The sequence below is a fragment of the Balaenoptera musculus genome, chromosome 1, assembly GCF_009873245.2.
Source record: "Balaenoptera musculus isolate JJ_BM4_2016_0621 chromosome 1, mBalMus1.pri.v3, whole genome shotgun sequence".
In the NCBI taxonomy this organism is placed as follows: domain Eukaryota; kingdom Metazoa; phylum Chordata; class Mammalia; order Artiodactyla; family Balaenopteridae; genus Balaenoptera; species Balaenoptera musculus.
The window spans coordinates 45,891,376-45,910,615 of record NC_045785.1 but is presented as its reverse complement, the minus strand read 5'-3'; the positions used below and the strand labels follow the sequence as shown (position 1 = coordinate 45,910,615).

Here is a 19,240-nt window from a genome sequence, read left to right as displayed (position 1 = left end):
TATATCAACCCTCTGAAGTGTAGTGGCTGGAAGCCCCCCTCACTTGGTACCTGTCCAGTGGGAGGGGACACATGAGCAGGGCCACGACGACCTCGGTCATGAAGGAGCTGGCCAGGAGAGAGACGGGCAGCAGGGCCACCTCTCGGGCCCGTGGCTCCTGAATGTGGCTCAGGTGCACGTAGATGCCCTGCATGATTTCTGGGATCTGGGGTACAGCCAGGGTGGCCAGGAGCAGGCAGAGGGCCAGGTGGAGAAGCCAAGGGGGTGATGGGGGAGCAGGGAGACAGGAGGAGGAAAGAAGGCAGTGACAGGGTGGGGGAAGAGAGAGGGGAGAGGAGGGCGCAGAGGGGAGAAATGGGGAGACGGGCAGACAGAGCAGCTGCCCCTTCCCTGGGAGACAGCTTGTCTTTGCTGCCCTCCCCCACCCCACACTTGATAGTTGAGCTGTCTTGGGGGCCGATAAGCGAGTTCTTTCTCACCTGCAAGTTGGGAGCATCTAGAACTCAGCCACCAGCAGCCCTGCCCTGCCTGAGTGATGAGTGGGCCCTGTGGGGTTTCCCAGCCCAGCCCCTGCCCCCAGGGGGCCTTACCACCTCCAGTGCCCTGTGTCGGTACCGCTCCAGCACCGAGCTGAGTGTGACCTCCGAGGCCAGCTGCATCATCTCCCCCGAGTCCTCGCCCCAAGCCTCTGAGCCACCTTTCAGCCCTTCCAGGGCTGCTAGCAGCAGGTCCTTTACCTGTTGGGGCCCCAGGAAGTCTCCAAATTCCTGAAACAAAAGCATAGAGATCTTGACACACATGGGCAGACCCAGAGCTAGCCATATATGGACGCACTAACACCCCCAGACATATGCAGAGGTCAGCAGGGGGGCATATACTCAGTTAATCCGTGAGTGTCAAACACTTTGAGGAGGAGCTACAAAAGAAGGGGTGACATGGCCCCTGCCCCCAGAGCTGGTGACACGGCCCACGCACTGTGGCACAGACCAGAGGGGTTGGGAGCCCACAGGATGGGCCTGTGTGGTCAAGGAAAGCATGCAAAGGAATGTAAAGGGGATTGAGCCTGGAAGGATGGAAGGGGAGGAGGAAGCCCTGGGGCAGGTTGGTGCTGCCCCTCCTCCCTTGTTCCCATCGCCCCAGGAAGGCCCAGGGCTGATGGGGAGCAGGTGGTCACCGCAATAACACGCAGAATGTTCTGGCACGGGCTGACAGGGTTGTAGGGGCCCAGGAAACGCTTGTTGCTCTCGTATAGCTCCTTCTTATTGGTCTCTTCCTTATCTCTGGCTCCTGCAAGAAAAGAACCTTTTCAGTGAGGACTGACTGCCTATTTTGTTTTTTAACTTTTTGTTAAACGTAGATGTAGGATGTGCATAAATCATAGGTGACCAGCGGGATCAGTTTTCACGGTGAGCATATCCTTGTAGCGGGCACCCAGGTCAACAAACAGAACACGGTCAGCACCCCAGAAGACCCTCCTGTGCCCCCATTTCAGTCCACTATCTCCCTCCCCCACTCAGGGTAACCACTATTCTGACTTCTAAACCCGCAGATTCGATCTCCTTGCTGTTGGACTTTATATAAATGGACTCTTACTGTATGTTAACCTTTGTGTCTGGCTTTCACTCAACCTTATGTGGGTGAGATTCATCCACACTGTTGCAAGTTGCATGGGTTCACTCACTCCCAGTGCTGTATAATTTTCCGTGGTATGAATATACTACAATTTATTGATCTGTTCTACTTCTGATGGACATTTGAGTTGTTTCCAGCTATTATGCATAGTGCTGATCTGAATGTTCTAATACGTCTAATCCATGCCTTTTGGTAACTATAGGTACACATTTGTAGGCACATAGCTAGGATTGGAATTGTGTCCTAAGGTGGGTATGGGTTCAGCTTCAGGGGATATTGCCAAACAGTTTTCCACAGTGGGGACCAATTATGCTCCCACCAGCAGTGTGTGAGAGTTCCAGTGGCTTCACATCTCACCAGTGAGTTGTCTGTTCCATTTTTGCCATTCTGGTGTGTGCGTGGCAACACCTCTATTAAATTGCAATTCCCTTACCCCTGGTGTTCCCAATCCCCCTTTTCTGTTTTCTTCTTTTTTCTGTAATACTAATCATCATTTGACTTACTATAGGTGTTACTTGTTTTTTTGTTCGTTGTCTCCTGACAACAAGAAGATAAGCTCAACAGGAGGATTATTGAATTAATCTTTTTTCTTCTGTGTCCTGAGTGCCTAGAATAGTACCTGCATGTGTGGACTCCTTATTTTCTGCTGAAGGAAACACATTTCAGGAACATTTCCTGAGCCTAACTCTGGCCTGGAGTGGGTCCTACCTGGATCCCCCAGGGTGTGCGAGACACAGGCATAAGAAAGGGCCACTGAGGCAGAATAACATATGGACTAAGCATGCCGGTTGTTTGTAAAGGGAAGGAGACTGAGACCTGGAATAAGGCAGACCCAGATTCAAATCCTAGCTTTGCTGCTTCCTACAGTCAGGGGGCCTGGATAAACCATTTCACTCCTTGAGAATGTAACAGGGTGGGTTTATCTTAGGGTCACCAGATAAAATACAAGATACCCAGTAAATATGAATTTCAGATAAACAATTTTTAGTGAAAGTATGTCTCAAATATACCAAAAAGTATTTACCTTTTATCTGAAATTCAGATTTAACTGGGTGTCCTATACTTTTATTTGCTAAATCTGGCAATACTAATTTGGTGTATACTATTCCTGTCCCTAAGACTGATCATTAACATGGCTTATATCACCTTCATCTATCACTCAGGAGGTCTGAGTGGTTCCTGGGCAGCAGGGGAAATCTCCTAGGGGCTAAATCTTTGCCCCAAATGCTAAAGAACAAGAAGAGCAGGGACACCAGCCATATCCCAAAAGGCTGAAACTAATAAGATGATCCTTGTAGGGATGGGGAAAAAGGAAACTCAATTTGGCAAGTACCTATAATGTGTGGAATGAGCTGGTCTTTTTACATATATGATCTCATTTAATCTTCCAAAAAGCTTGTGAGTTATATCCTATTGTGTCCTTTTTTACAAATGAGGAAATCTAGGCCTTGACAAGAAAAATACTTGCCTAAGGTCACACAGCTAGGAAGGGCCAGAGCTAGGTCTTGTACCCAGGTCACTCTGCCTCCAGAGCCAGGGAAGTTTGAACAATGTGCCAAGCTTCCTTGGTTTGGAGCAGAGTTGGGACTCTGGAGAAAGGAAGGAGGCAAGTAACAGTTGATACTGCACACCTCTAGGTGCAGTGCCAGCTGGGTTTCTGTGGCAGCCCATACCATATCGCTAGCTCCCTGCAGCTGAATCCAGAGATGTACTCCCACCTACAGGTTTTAGCCCCTCCAGATTCCAAGATAGGACCTGTTCTTTGTTCATTCATCCAATAAATATTCACTGAGCACCCACCATGTGCCAGGCCCAGGGCTAGATCTTGGGAATACAGTGGTGAACAAGACACAGACTCAAATGAACTTATAGTCTAGTGGGGGAAGACAGACCAAAAACCAGGACATTGGGGCTATTATGCCTGGGTGTATATGGTGGCATGGGAATGTGAAAATGAGAGTCACAAATTAAACTTGGAAGAATGAGGAGAAGCTTAAATAGAAGCGTTGCTTAAGTCAAAACGGGTTTGTTTGTCACCTCTGTCTCCAAGTTCTGTGGGGACTAAGTTTTCACACTGATTTCCAGACCCCATTGGACTCTGTGATGGTCTCTTCCATATCCCACCAGTGCCTTGTTGCCATGGCTCCATTCAATTCCTAGGCTGAGTACCTGCTCAAAAGCTTTGTTTTAGAAGCACTCCAAAGGGCTTACGTTTTTGAAGCTCCAAGATGGTGTAGAGGATGGTGATGCCGTCCAGAGCCTCCCGGCCAATCTCCTCATCAGGATCCCCGATGCGAATGATGAGCCTCCCCAGCAGAAGCCCCAGTGCCGGGAACCCCGAGGACATCTGTTTGTGTCATAATCTTAGGGATTGAGACTTATAGGTTTAATAAGGCTATACAGTAAATGGTGAACAGAGCTAGATGGTCTGGCCCTGAGAGCTGAGCCCTCTGAGGATAGTGGGGACCCCCTGGGAATCTCTGGATGGATGCACAGGCTCCCTCAGAGCTGGGAAGATTCTCCCTAGGAGTGTCCCCTCCCCACTCCCAGGGCCACTCACAAAGAAAGGCAGGGTCAGAAGCGTGTGGTTCAACACAGAGACATTGCTTTTCACAGCCCGTGCTCTCTCATGGGCCTTCCCAGAGTTCATCCAGGGCCCCAGAGGCTGTGGGGAAAAGGGCAAGACTCAGAGCTACAAGTTGGATGCCAGCGTCTACTGCCCGGATGGGCAGGCCAGCCTTCACCAATCATCAGGAAGCTTCTAGGGAGAGCATAAAGACAACCCGCCATAGCCCTCCTCCTCTTCTTAGAGCATAGGGAGACATGCGGTCCAGAAACTGAGGACAGGACAGAGGGAGGACAAAGGTCAGTGAGGAGAGAGATGAAAGGTGGAGAGTCTTGAGGATAGGAGAGAGAGACAGGAACAAGAATTTAGAAAGCAAGGATATGGGGACAGCTGTAGCAGGAGTATGGGGGATAGGGAGAGAGTGAAGGGGCAGGAGTTTGGGACGTGGCCTGTGAGAGGGGCAGGGAAGCAGGAACCTGGCACAAGATGACATCCTGAAGGAAAATCACTCTTTCTGGGTCCAGCCCCCCACCCCCAGATCTCCCGAGTCAATTCTCCATTCTCCTCCGCCCTTGCTCTCCTCCCTGCCTCCGTACCTCCAAGATGCTCTTCAGCCCAGCAGGAGTTGGGTCCTCAACAAAGAGGGCATTGAGAAGTGTCTGCAGGGCATCCAAGGTCTGACGGTAAAGTGCCTGTGGACAGGAGGAGGACCAGGCCACTAGGGAGCATCTGGAGAAGACCCCAGCCCTAGGCAACCCCTGGTGTGGGTCAGGGGAAGAAGGGGGACTCGGACCCAGGAGAGCTGCTTTCTTGTCCCACCTCTGAGACTAACCTTGGTGTGTGATATTGGACAAATTACTTGCCCTCCATGGGTTACAGTTTCCTTCTCGACAAACTGGTAATTATTATCTCTGCCCTTCTTAGCTTACAAGGGGAGGAATCAGAGGCCCAGCATTTACTGAAAATCTACCACGGGCCAGGTGCATGCCTCGTGATTTGCACAACCATATCATTTTGTCCTCAAAGTGTTTTTCTCATTCTACCAATAAGGAGACACTTGTCCAAGGTCACAGAACAAGGAAGTTTCGGTTTGTGAGGAACATGAGAAGATGGGTGGGAAAAAGCTCTGGAACTGTGAGAGCTAGATCAACGGACGACCAGCGTGACTTATATTATTGTCTCTGGGGAAGTGTTCTGATTCTTCTTTAAATTACTACTCCTAGATCCAAATAGATTTTCTAAGTTGCCCCTTCCAGGAGCCATCTCTCTTCTGCCCGGTTGTTTCTTCCTTCCTCAGCCACACCACAGTCCTGAAATTACCTTAGAAGGGTGCAAGCATTACACACACACAAGGCTGAGCAGTGTTTTGAGACCCTCTCTCCCCTGCCTCCCCTCTTCCCACCGCTCTCCACATCTACCTTCCGGGTTGTCTTTGTCCAGGCTTCCTGAGTCTGTGCACACCAGGCTTACACCACCACCACCAAGCAAGCCTCATTCACCGACTGCCTCCTCCTTCCCTCCCACCTGTGGCCCATCACTGTGCAGCGCTGCTCTGTTCACACCCAGCAGGGGTTCCCCCCCCTCTCCTTTGGGTCTTCTCTCAAGTGCACCACCTCCGGGACTCAGAACCTTCACGCTGGGGCTGGTCTGGCCCCCAGAGCTCTCTCACCTCACCCTCTGGACTCCGGCCACACTGCCTCCTTATCGCCCTTGCAGTCACCATGTTCTGTCTGTCCTCAGGCTGCCGCACAGGCTGCTCCCTCTGCCTGGCACACTCTTCCTTCTGCCAGCCCCTTCAACTAGTCAGCTCCTCTGTGACCTCTCACCTCCAGCGCCATGAGCCCTGACCCCCAACACACTCAGCCTCCCCCGATTCCAGGCTCTTCATAGTCTACAAAGCATCAAGTATTTCTTGCTTGCAACACGTACCTCTGTTGTGATTTTGCATTTATTTGTACGATACTTTGATAATCTGCCCTCAGCCCTACTGTAGCCTTCCCTTGTACTTCTGGATTAGGCATCAGTTAATATTTGCTGAATGAAAGGATGCATCCATGTGCCTCACCCAGAGCTGAAACCCCTCTCCCTAACCTCCCCCACTGACCCCATCCTACAGGAAGGGTCACCTCTGATCACTCCTCCTGGGACTATCCTGCAGGGGTTTGAAGATGCTCATGGGAGTCCCTTGAGGTTCCACTTCCAGGCCTCAGCCCCAACTCGCCCAGTCCTCAGGCCTTTTCCTCCCACTCTTGGCCACCTCCTGAGGCCATGCCAACATCTGCCCACATCCTTCTCATGGGGCAGAGCCCAAAGTGGACGGTGCTTCAGATGAGGGATTCTTTATTCTGCAGATTCATACATTCACCAAATGTTTATCGAGTGCCTACTCAGGCCAGGAGAGGGGAGGTGAACTGTCCAAGCTACTTGAGTAGCAGTGTGAAGATCAAATCTACCTCCCAGGGGCCTTCCCTGGTGGCGCAGTGGTTAAGAATCCGCCTGCCAATGCAAGGGACACGGGTTCGAGCCCTGGTCCGGGAAGATCCCACATGCCACGGAGCAACTCAGTCGGTGCACCACAACTACTGAGCCTGAGCTCTAGAGCCCGCGAGCCACAACTACTGAGCCCACATGCCACAACTACTGAAGCCCGCGTGCCTAGAGCCCATGCTCTGCAACAAGAGAAGCCACCGCAATGAGAAGCCCGCGCACTGCAACGAAGAGTAGCCCCCGCTCGCTGCCTCTAGAGAAAGCCCGTGCGCAGCAACGAAGACCCAGCGCAACCAAAAATAAATAAATAAATAAAATAAATTAAAAAAAAAAAATTTACCTCCCAGAACACCTTCCTCTCCCTGCTGGGAGTCCAGGCACGTGCCTCGCTCTGAGGACGCCAGGCAGCCCCGAGGCCCCACTGGGGAGGGCCCTGCCTCACCTGTATGGCCTCAGCCTTGTCCTCGTCTTTCTCCTGCATGGCCTGCACCGAGGGCAGGGAGAGCACACTCTTCACGCACGTGTTCACCAGCTCCGACCGTTCCCGCACGTCCAGGACGGGCTGGGAATGACTGAGGGAGAGACAGAAAGCAAGGGCATGGAGCGAGGGGGGGCCTGGGGCTGGAGGCAGGAAGCGAAGGATGCAGGGCTGGGATGAGGGCTGAGATTCAGATCCACAAAAGCGCGAGATGAGGAGGGGAGGAGGAGGGAAGTGGGGTGCAGGGCAGACAGCCCCGGCAGGGGCTGGGCAAAGGGAAGGGAAAAGGCCCGGGACTGGGCTGGGGCCACGCACAGCAGAGTGGCCCCAGAAGATACAGGCGGAGCCCGTGGGTAGAGGGAATGCGGTGGGGGTTCGGGGAAGGGGCCGTGGTCACCTCAGCTGGGTCAGGGTCTCCATGACTTGCTGGCGGGCGGAGCTCAAGAGAGAATCCAGCGGCTCCTCCTGGATCTGCTTCTGGACGGGGGACCATGGAGGTGTCGAGGAGGGCACAGGCCACTGCAGACCACCAGGGCCGAGGCCACGCCTCCTCACAGGCAGCAGGCCGCGCAGCCCCTCGGCGTGGGCAGCCTCCACAGCCTGCCTGGCCTCCAGTGGGGGGAGCCAGCTGACTGCTCAAGCCCTGTCCAGAGCCCTCAGTTCAAGGCCACCAAAAACATGACAAGCCCTAGCCTGCTGCACCGCCCCCCATGTAGGGCTCCAGAAGAACTGTTTCAGCAGCCCCATGGTGGGGAAGTATATCTAAACCGTGGACCAGCCCAATGCAGAGAACACCACGCGTGGCCCTCGAAAGTGGTCCGGTTGAATTCCTTTAAAATGTCCTTCTAATTCCTCACTTTTGATCTAGCACCAACGACCCGTAGGTGCTCAATTAACATTAATTAAATGGAACTATCAAAGGCAAGGATTTTTTCTCTCTTTATAGCTAAATATAATTCTGGAAACTTCAGTGGTTATCCCAGCCCAAACATTCTGGTGGCTAACTGAGAAGTAACTGTATTTAGCAAAGAGAAAAGGAAAGTTCCTTCAGAGGTTCCCCATCAGAAGGAATTTTGGGGGAAATAATGTATAAAATAATTACGACTGCTCCCAGGTGCCTAAGGCTTTACAATGAACTAACCTTTGGGTTCTGTCCTCCCAACAAGCCAAGGACACAGGTTTTATCACAGTCATTTGTGAGGTATTAAGAGCGAGGCTCAGAGAGGGGAAGTGACTTGGCTGAGCTCCCCCAGGGTAGGTGGGGGGCAATTAGAGGTGGAGCCGAGACTCAAGCCCAAGTGTCTGTGCCTCGACTGTCCTCTGCCCATCCCACCCCACTCCAGCCTCATCAGTGGGTGGACTCAGGACTTCCGCCCCCTCCCCGCCCGGATGTCACAGACCGCAAGTTGCTCACGCACCGTCATCTTCTTCATCGTGGTCTTCTTCTCTTCTTCCGCGTCCAGCACATCCTGGCTCTTCTGGAGGCTGAGGGCATTCTCGATCTCGGGGGCAGCAGAGGGCAAAGCCGCAGGGTGAGAGCCACACTGAACCCAGCCCTCAGGGGCTGTCCCTACACCCCCCTTAGCCACCTGCCACCTGCAGGCAAGCCAGCCTGCTCCTCCCCAGCTGCCGGCCCCCAGCATCAGCTCAAGACAAGTGAGAAACCACAGGGGAACTTGAGGGGGGTGAAGACTTGAGAAGATCGTGGTGGCAGCAGGGAGGTTGGGGATAATCCCTGTAGGCCAGCATTTGGGGGAAGACCAGATATCAGGGACTGCAAAGCATTCTTTCCTCTCCAAGCAAGGGAGAAGAGGCAGGAGCCAATGGGACAGAAAGGGTCCCAACACCTCAAGCTGAAATGCCATTGTAAGTGATAAGAGCCTTCTAATATCTACCCTTCTTAAGGGCACACACCAGTCGGATTAAGGCATTCTGCAACCTGAGAGAGGGAAAACATTAACCAATGTCTAATTAATCTATTGGTTCTCATTATCGTAAGGCAGAAGAAGAAAGAAACATGAAACAGATAAAATATATAGTAAAGAAAGCAAAACAAGAAAATCTAATGGACAGTGTGGTGGGTCAAAGACGCCACAAGCTCTTTCCCACCCCTCCTGTCAAGAGAACAGGTTGCACGGCCTGGCCTGGGTGGACCCCCTGCCTCCAGACTCTGTCCGCCAACCAGGCTCACCCACGCTCCGTGTGTCACACTCATGGCCACCAGCCTGTCCAGTCTGCCCCCACTGGCCCTCACCAAGGCCTGTAGATGCTGACTTTCTCTGGCCTCCCGAGGCCTGCGGCATGGCCAAGACCTGGGTTGGGCTTGTGTCCTGAAAAAGGTCATTTCTAGCTTTTCTCCCCACCCCTGCTTTTTTTAAAATTTGGCCATGTCACGCAGCTTGAAGGATATTATTTTCCCAACCAGGGATCGAACCCAGGCCCTACCAGTGAAAGTGCCTAGTCCTAACCACTGGACCGCCAGGGAATTCCCTTTTCTTCCGCTTTTAGAAACCCTCTCACAATTCATTCCATGGTTTAAAAAACTGTTACCGAGCACCTAGGATATGCCAGGCACTGCTCTAGATGCTAGGAATACAGCTGGGAATGAGACAAACAAAACCCCCTGATTTATGGAGGATGCATCCCAGTGCGAGAGAATAACAAGAAACAAGATAAACTTATAAAGCCTATTGTGCTTCAGATGATGATGAGTACCAAGGAGGAGAGAAGAGCCAGGCAGAGAAACAAGGAATGCTGGGCGGGGGTGGGGGTGGGGGTGGGGGTGGCGGGTGGGGGCGGCGGGCGGCGCGGGGGGAGAGGGCATCCCAGAAAAGTCAGGTGGGTGTTAGCAGGAAGCATACCAGAGCTGTTTCGTTGCCATCCTCTCTCTGCCCTGGCACCTTCACCAGACATGAGGCTACTTCATCGAAGGCTCCTGCAGGTCATAGTTTCATTGAGGAGAGAAGAGGGAGGGTAAAGATATGGTGTAGCAGAGTCCCTTCCCACCTCCCCCACTGGGCCCCTCCAGTCCTTACTCCGCCAGCAGCCAGACTGAGCTCCCATCCCTAAAACCCTTTAGGGGAACCCCATTTCACCAAGCATAAAGCAAGCATCCTTGTTAGTGCCTTCAAGGCCCTGCCAGGTCAGTCTCCCCTGCCCACCTCCCCAGCCTCACCTCCCCCTGCTCTCCCCTCGCTCCCCATGCGCCCACCACACTGGCCTCCTTCCAGGCCCAGCAAGCTTCCCCCTCAGGGCCTTTGCACAGGCAGTTTCCTCTACCTGGGCCGCTCCACTGCCACACCCCCTTGCCCAGGCAGAGCCCCATCCTTCAGGTCTTTGCTTGCCTGCCACTCCTCAAAGAGGCCTCCCCTGGTCTTCAGGCTAATGAAAGGCCCACTGTGATACTCTTGTGCATCATCCTATTCTCTTCTTTCAGTTGTTATCACAATTTATAGTTAAACTCTTATTTGTTATAGTAGATACATGCTATTTTGTCAGCCCCAAAGTTCCTCATCTTTCTTCTGGTGAAAAAGCCTCTGTCTTCCATGCAAGCTACTCATTCCATATAGCTAGGTGAAGCTGCAAACCACACCCATCATCCCTCTTCAAATAAGGGTGGGCTTTACACCTGAAACTAATATAATAATGTCAATAAACAAACAAATGAATAAAGGTGGACCTGGAACCCACGCTTGGCCAGTAAGAGATTCCCGTGCCCCCAGACACAGTGATTGGTCCAGCTATGGGCACTTGGCTGAGCAGGGCCAGTAGAGCCCTTGACTTAAGGGGGCTGAGGGGAAACCCAAGGAGAGAGACCCTGGAACTTCAGGGGCAACTTGGCCACCAGAGGCTACCAGAGGATGGAGTCAATAGTGAGAAGCAGAGACACCTCAATAGTAGTGAATACAGCTAGCACCAAATCTTTGCTTCTAAGTACTAAAGGAACAAGTCTCCTTGGAGAAATGGCTGATTCTAGGACTTGGGCAGAGAAAGTGCAGGATGAGCCTGAGACATCTTGTACCAGAAAACAAGGAAGAGAGCCCAAGGAATTATGGGAACACATCAAAGGGATACAAAGCTTGCTCAAAAGGGATTTCTTGGTTAAACTGGGGAAAGTTTGAGTATCACAATAAATGATGGTAGCAACAGATTATGGTCCGTCGAGTAAACTAGGAAAACATAAGTCCACACTAATATAAATAAGTAAATAACTAAATTGAAAGTTTGATGAGGAATGGTATATTTACATAGTTTCAAAGTACCTCCTTAATATTTTAACATAATATTTAATACATAATATTTACTAAAAAGAGGTAAATAATGACTTTACAGTGGAAAACCTTGGCAGCAACCACTGTACTCAAGTGATCAAAGTGAACATCGCCAGTAATGGAACAAATAAAAATCATACACCACCAGATAGGATGCAGTGAGGAAAACCAAGCATCACGTCTGTGCTATTCCTGCCAAAGATGTATGACATGAATCTGATCACGAGGAAACATCAGATAAACCCAAAATGAGGCACATCTTATAAAATAGCTGGCCTGTAATCTTCCAGTGTATCAGGGACATAACAGTCAAGGAAAGTCTGAGGGCTGAGGGAAACAAAACAGATGAGACAAAAAAGAGCAATGAATGATTCTGACCTGGATCCTTTTTTAATAAAGAACATTACTGGGACAATTGGTGACATTTGAATGGGGCCTGATGATTAGATGGTAGCAGCGTATCAGTATTAATTTCCTGATTCTGATGGTTAACTTTTATCCTTTATTGTAAGAAACACATATTAAATTTCAAGATTGGTAGGATATCATTTGGCAACTTATTATCAAATTATTCAGAAAAAATTTTTATACTGTACTTTTGACTTTTCTGCAAGTTTTTATTGTTTTAAATTTTTTTAAAGAATGAGGGATAAATAGAGGCATTTTCAGACAAAAATGGAAAGAGTCAGCCATCAGCAGAATTCACTAAAGCAAATTCTAAAGGATGCACTTTAGGCAAAAGGAAATTAATCCCAGATGGAGGGTCTGAGATGCAACAAGCAAATAAAAAAAGAGGTTAATATTTTGGTAAATGTAAGAACATTAACTACATAAAATAATAATAATGTTTACAGGGTTAAGAAAAAGATAGAATTAACATACATTACCAGGAGAGCATATAAATTGGTGGTGAGGGGGGATTAAGTGGGATTAACATGTTTCTAAGTCTTAAACTGTCTGGGAGGAAGATAAATGCATTGATCAGTTGGACTTTGTGATAAATTAAATACGCACATTGTAACTTCTAGAGAATCACTAAAAGACTTAAAACAGTATGTAACTTCCACACAAGTAACAGAGAAAAGAGGGAGGAAAAAACAACCCCAAAACCAAAAAGGAGTAAAAAAGAAATATAGAGCAAGCAGAACAAAGAATACAAACATAAGATGATAGAAATCAAGCTACCCATAATTGTAAATCAACTACACTTCAATTTAAAATTAAACAAATTTTTTAAGCTATCCATAATTACATTAAATATAAATGGACTATGGGTTGGAAAACACAGTTTCTAAAGAAGACAATGCTACATAAATTGATTTATAAATTCAATGAAATTCCAGTGAAAATCTAACAGATTTTTATTATATTTTATGGAAATTGACAAGCTGTTTCTAGAATCTATATGGAAAAGTAAATCACCTAGAATAGACAATCTTGAGAAAGGACAAAGTTGGAGGACTTACAGTAAAAAATATCAAGACTTACTCTAAAACACAGTAACTACGGCAATGGTTAAGGATAGACAAACAAAGGAACAGAAAGAGTCCAGAAGTAAACCTACGCATATACAGTCACTTGACTTACCTCAAAGGTGACACTGCAAGTCAGTGGAGAAAGTAGGTCTTTTCAATAAATGGTCTGGAGCAATTAGATATCCACATGGGGGGAAAATGAGCCTTAAGTCCCTCTCTCACACTGTTTTCCAAAATTAATTCATGATGCATTATAAATTTAATGTGAACGAAAAAACAATAAAACTTCCGGGGGAAAATATGAGACTATTTTCACAACCTTTGGGTACACATATCTGGATTATATCAATATAAAGAACTTCCACAAATCAATAAGAAAAAGACAACCCAAATTTTTTAAATGAGCAAAAGACTTGAACAGGCACTTCATAAAAAAGGATATACAGGGACTTCCCTGGTGGTCCAGTGGTTAAGAATCTGCCTTCCAATGCAGCAGACGCAGGTTCGATCCCTGGTCAGGGAAAAAAGATCCCATGTGCTGCAGGGCAACTAAGCCTGCACACCATAACTACTGAGGTTGCATACCACAACTAGAGAGCCCATGCACCACAACTAAAGAGCCCGTACGCCACAACTAGAGAGCCTGCGCACTCAGGAGCCCACACGCCACAGCTAGAGAGAAGCCCGCACACTGCAACAAACAGCCCGTGTGCAGCAACTAAGACCCAACACAGCCAAAAATAAATAAATATATTTTTAAAAAGGCTATACAAATTGACAATAATCATATTAAAAGATGCTTAACATCAGTAGTCATCAAAAAATGCAAAAAAAAAATGCAAATTAAAATCACACCAAAATATCATTAGACACCAATCAGAATGGCTAAAATTTTGAAAGCGAACAATACCAAATGTTTGTGAGGATGTGGAGCAGTTGGAACTCTCACAGGTGAGGTGGTAAATTAATTCAACCACTTTTGAAAAAATTGGCAATATCTACTAAAGCTAAACATATGCTTATGCTATGACCCAGAAATTCCTCTTCTAGATAAATAAATGTATCTGTGTACCAAAAGACATGTACGAAAATGTTCAAAGTAACTTTATTCATAATATCCAAAAAGTAGAGAAAATCCTAATGTCCATCAGCAAAAAATGGATAAACAAATTGTGGTAGGTTCATAAGATGGAATACTACAAAATAATGAAAAGAATCAACTATGATACATGCAACAATGTGGATGAATCTAAATGACATCATGTTGGGCTAAAGAAGCCAGAGTCAAAACAGTATATACTGTAGTATCCTATTGATAAGAAGTTCAAAAACAGGCAAAACTAGTCTATGGTGATACAAATCAGAATTGTTCCCTCTATGGCTGTTGATAACTGAGGGCAACTTGTGAGGGAGGATGTTACTACTAGCATCTACTGGGCAGAGTCCAGGGATGCATCTTACAATGCATAGCACAGCTCCCCACGCACCCACACTCACACAACAAAGATCTGTCTAACACAAAATGTCAATAGTGCCAAGACTGAGAAAACCTGCCCCAGGAGAAGGGGTATTGATTGGAAAGGATCACAAGGGAAGGTTCTGGGATGCTGGAAAAGATCTGTGTCTTGATCTGGCTGGTAGTTACCAGTGTGTGTAGGTATGTAAATATTCATCAAGCTGTACACTTAAGGTTAGTAGTGCACTTTACATATTTTACTGATATATGTTATATACCTTGAAAAAGTTTTTAAAAGACAAATACAGTTTGAAAATACATTGCTTTTAAAAATACAAATGGACAAAATGCTCCTATTAAAAAACAAAAATTGGAGCTTCCCTGGTGGCGCAGTGGTTGAGAATCTGCCTGCCAATGCAGGGGACACGGGTTCGAGCCCTGGTCTGGGAAGATCCCACATGACTCAGAGCAACTAGGCCCATGAGCCACAACTACTGAGCCTGCGCGTCTGGAGCCTGTGCTCCGCAACAAGAGAGGCCGCGATAATGAGAGGCCAGCGCACCGCGATGAAGAGTGGTCCCCGCTTGCCGCAATTAGAGAAAGCCCTCGCGCAGAAACGAAGACCCAACACAGCCAAAAATAAATAAATAAATAAATAAATAATAAAAATAAAGGAATTCCTTTTAAAAAAAAAAAAGTAAAATAAGTATCCTTTTAAAAAAAAAACAACAAAAATTGACCCTAGGGCTTCCCTGGTGGCGCAGTGGTTGAGAATCTGCCTGCCAATGCAGGGAACACGGGTTCGAGCCCTGGTCTGGGAAGATCCCACATGCCACGGAGTAACTAGGCCCGTGAGCCACAATTACTGAGCCTGCGCGCCTGGAGCCTGTGCTCCGCAACAAGAGAGGCCACGACAGTGAGAGGCCTGCGCACCACGATGAGGAGTGGCCCCCACTTGCCGCAACTAGAGAAAGCCCTCGCACAGAAACGAAGACCCAACACAACCAAAAATAAATAAATAAAAAAAAAATTGACCCTAAATAGCCAAAACAATCTTGAAAAAGAACAAAGTTGGGAGACTCATATTTTCTGATTTCAAACTTACTACAAAGCTATAGAAATCAAAACAGTGTGGTACTGGCATAGGACAGACATAAAGACCAATGGAATAAAATAGACATATACCCTCATATATATGGTCAATTGATTTTTGACAAAGGTCTCAAGACCATTCAGTGGAAAAAGAATGCTCTTTTCAACACATGATGCTAGAAAAACTGGATATCCACATGCAAAAGAATGACGTTGAACCCCTACATCATACCACATACAAAAATTAACTTAAAGACTAAACTTAAAAGCTAAAACTATGAAACTTTAGAAGACAACATAGGGGGAAATCTTCATGACTTTGGATATGGCAACAATTTCTTGAACATAACACCAAAATAACAGATAAGAAACGAGTAGACAAATTGGTTCTCATCAAAATTAAACACTTTTATGCATCAAAGGACAATGTCAAAAGAATGAAAAGACAACTCACAGAATGAGTGTCAATATTTACAAATTGTATATCTGATAAGGAATTAATACCCAGAATGTGTAAAGAACTCCTAAAACTCAACAACAAAAAACAACCAAATTTGAAAATGGGTAAAGGATTGAATAATTATTTCTCCATAAAAAGATATACAAATGGCAAATAAGCATGTTAAAATGCTCAACATCATTAGTCATTAGGGAAATGCAAATCAAAATCACAATAAAATGCTACTTCACACTCTTTAGGATGGCTATTATAAAAATGTTTTCTAGGGGCTTCCCTGGTGGCGCAGTGGTTGAGAATCTGCCTGCCAACGCAGGGGACATGGGTTCGAGCCCTGGTCTGGGAGGATCCCACATGCCGCAGAGCAACTAGGCCCGTGAGCCACAACTACTGAGCCTGCGCGTCTGGAGCCTGTGCTCCGCAACAAGAGAGGCCGCGATAGTGAGAGGCCCGCGCACCGCGATGAAGAGTGGCCCCCGCTCGCCGCAACTAGAGAAAGCCCTCGCGCAGAAACGAAGACCCAACACAGCCAAAAATAAATAAATAAATAAATAAATTTATTTTAAAAAAAAATGTTTTCTAAAAAATGGAAACTAACAAGTGTTGGCAAGGAGAGATTAGTAGTGCAGAAATTGGAACCCTTGTACTTTAGAACCCTTGTACATTTCTGGAGGGAATGCAAAATTGTACAGCTGGTATGGGAAATAATTTGGCTGTTCCTCAAAAAGCTAAACATAGAATTACCATATGATCCAGGAATTCCACTCCTAGGAATATATATAAAGGAATTGAAAGCAAGTGTTCAGATACTTGTGTGCTGATGTGTATAGCGGCATTATTCATGATAGCCAAAAAGTGGAAACAACCCAAATATTTGTCCATGGACTAATAAAATGTGGTACATACATTGGAATATTATCCAACCATAAAAAGGAATGATGTACTGATACATGTTACAACACGGATGAACATTATGCTAAGTGAAATAAACCAGGTACAAAAGGACAAATGTATGATTCCATTTCATGAGTTACCTAGAGTAGGCAAATTCATAGAGACAGAAAGTAGATTAGAGCTTACGAGGGACTGGGGAGAGAGGAATGGGGAGTTATTGCATGTGGTGAGACCTTCTATTTGGGATGATGAAAAAGTTTTGGAAATAGATAGTGGTAATGGCTACACAATATTGTGAGTGTGACTAATGCCACTGAATGTTTAAAGGCTTCCCTGGTGGCACAGTGGTTAAGAATCTGCCTGCCAATGCAGGGGACACAGGTTCGAGCCCTGGTCCGGGAAGATCCCACAAGCCGTGGAACAACTAACCCCGTGCGCCACAACTACTGAGCCTGTGCTCTAGAGCCCGCGAGCCACAACTACTGAGCCCTCATGCCACAACTACTGAAGCCCACGTGCCTAGAGCCCGTGCTCCACAACAAGAGAAGCCACCACAATGAGAAGCCTGCACACCGCAACGAAGAGTAGCCCCCACTCGTCGCAACTAGAGAAAAGCCCACGCACAGCAACAAACACCCAGCACAGTCAAAAATAAAATAAATAAATTTATTTTTAAAAATGTTTAAAATAGCAAATGTATGTTATATATATTTTACTACAATTTTTAAAAGATTAATAATATACCAAAAGCCATTGAATTCTACACTTTAAATGGGTAAATTGTATAATATGTGAATTATATCACAATAATAACTGGACTCCACATGCAAAGGAATGAAGTTGGACCCCAATTTCACACCATATACAAAAGTTAACTCAAAATGGATCAAAGACCTAAATTTCAGAACTAAAATTATAAAACTCTTAGAAGAAAACAGCATAAATCTTCATGATCTTGGAGTAGGTAATAATTTCTTATATATGACACCAAAAGCACAAACAATGAAAGAAAAAATAAACTGGACATCATTGAAATTTAAAACTTCTGTGTTTCAAAGGACACCATGAGAAAAGCAAAAAGACAACCCATAGGTTAAAAAATATTGGCAAATTATATATCTGATAAGGTATATATCTTATTTGGGGATAAGGGATATAACTTATATCTAGAATATATAAAGATCACTTACAACTCAATAATAAAAAGACACGCCCAATTTTTTAAGTGGGCAAAGAATTTGAATTGACATTTATCCAAATAAGATATAGAAGTGGCTGATAGCATATGAAAAGTCTTTTGATGTTACTACCCTTCAGGGAAATGCAAATCAAAACCACAATGAGATACTTCATACCCACTAAGATGGTTATAATCAAAAAGACAGACAATAAGTGGGAGGTACAAACTATTGGGTGTAAGATAGGCTACAAGGATGTATTGTGCAACATGGGGAATATAGCCAACAGTTTGTAATAACTGTAAATGGAGTGTAACATTTAAAATTGTATAAAAATAAAAGATAAAAATAATTTTAAAAAATTCAAAAGGATTCCTAGCTTTTTGTTAAAAAAAAAGAAAGAAAAAGACAGACAAACAATAACAAGCATCATATACTGCTAGTGGGAATGTAAAATAGTTCAGCCACTTTGGAAAATGTTCTAAAATTGATTGTGGTGGTGATGGTTGCATAATTCTATGTATATTTTAAAACCATTAAATTGTACACTTTGAGTGACTTTTATGCTATGTAAGTTTTATCTCAATAAAGCTGTTTAAACAAAAAAACCAACTTGTGTAAACAAAGTTCCTCTACATCATCAGCATCATCAGTACAAAATAAGAATTGTATTAGAAAATAAGGTATGATGGGGGCTTCCCTGGTGGTGCAGCGGTTGAGAATCCGCCTGCCAATGCTAGGGGACACGGGTTCGAGCCCTGGTCTGGGAAGATCCCACATGCCGCGGAGCAACTAAGCCCGTGAGCCACAACTACTGAGCCTGCGCGTCTGGAGCCTGTGCTCCGCAACAAGAGAGGCCGCGACAGTGAGAGGCCCGCGCACCGCGATGAAGAGTGGCCCCCGCTCGCCGCAACTGGAGAAAGCCCTCGCACAGAAACGAAGACCCAACATTGCCAAAAATAAATAAATATAAATAAATAAAATAAATTAATTAATTAAAAAAAAAAGAAAATAAGGTATGATTCATGGTAGCAATAAGAACTGTAAAGTACCTAAGAATTATCCTATCCAAAAATGCACTAGTCTTTTATGGAGAATTTTTTAAATTCTAGTAAAGGATATATCCTATATAAAGTAAAACTCGGAACTTCCCTGGTGGCGCAGTGGTTAAGAATCCACCTGCCAATGCAGGGAACATGGGTTCGAGCCGGGGTCCGGGAAAACCCCACATGCCGCGGAGCAACTAAGCCTGTG

At 46.2% G+C, this 19,240-nt stretch overlaps 1 protein-coding gene across 1 annotated transcript in view; it reads right to left on the bottom strand.

The window, feature by feature from the left end:
- MROH7 (maestro heat like repeat family member 7) overlaps positions 1 to 19,240 on the bottom strand; it is a 45,026-nt gene that overhangs the window by 23,480 nt on the left and 2,306 nt on the right. Inside the window, exons 2-11 of the mRNA XM_036867110.1 lie at positions 10,025 to 10,098; positions 8,582 to 8,665; positions 7,561 to 7,640; positions 7,128 to 7,257; positions 4,795 to 4,890; positions 4,193 to 4,297; positions 3,844 to 3,979; positions 1,175 to 1,287; positions 591 to 767; positions 51 to 205 (exon numbers count right to left, since the gene is read on the bottom strand). Coding sequence (XP_036723005.1) covers positions 51 to 205; positions 591 to 767; positions 1,175 to 1,287; positions 3,844 to 3,979; positions 4,193 to 4,297; positions 4,795 to 4,890; positions 7,128 to 7,257; positions 7,561 to 7,640; positions 8,582 to 8,665; positions 10,025 to 10,098 — 1,150 coding nt within the window. The remainder of the gene's footprint in view (positions 1 to 50; positions 206 to 590; positions 768 to 1,174; positions 1,288 to 3,843; positions 3,980 to 4,192; positions 4,298 to 4,794; positions 4,891 to 7,127; positions 7,258 to 7,560; positions 7,641 to 8,581; positions 8,666 to 10,024; positions 10,099 to 19,240) is intronic.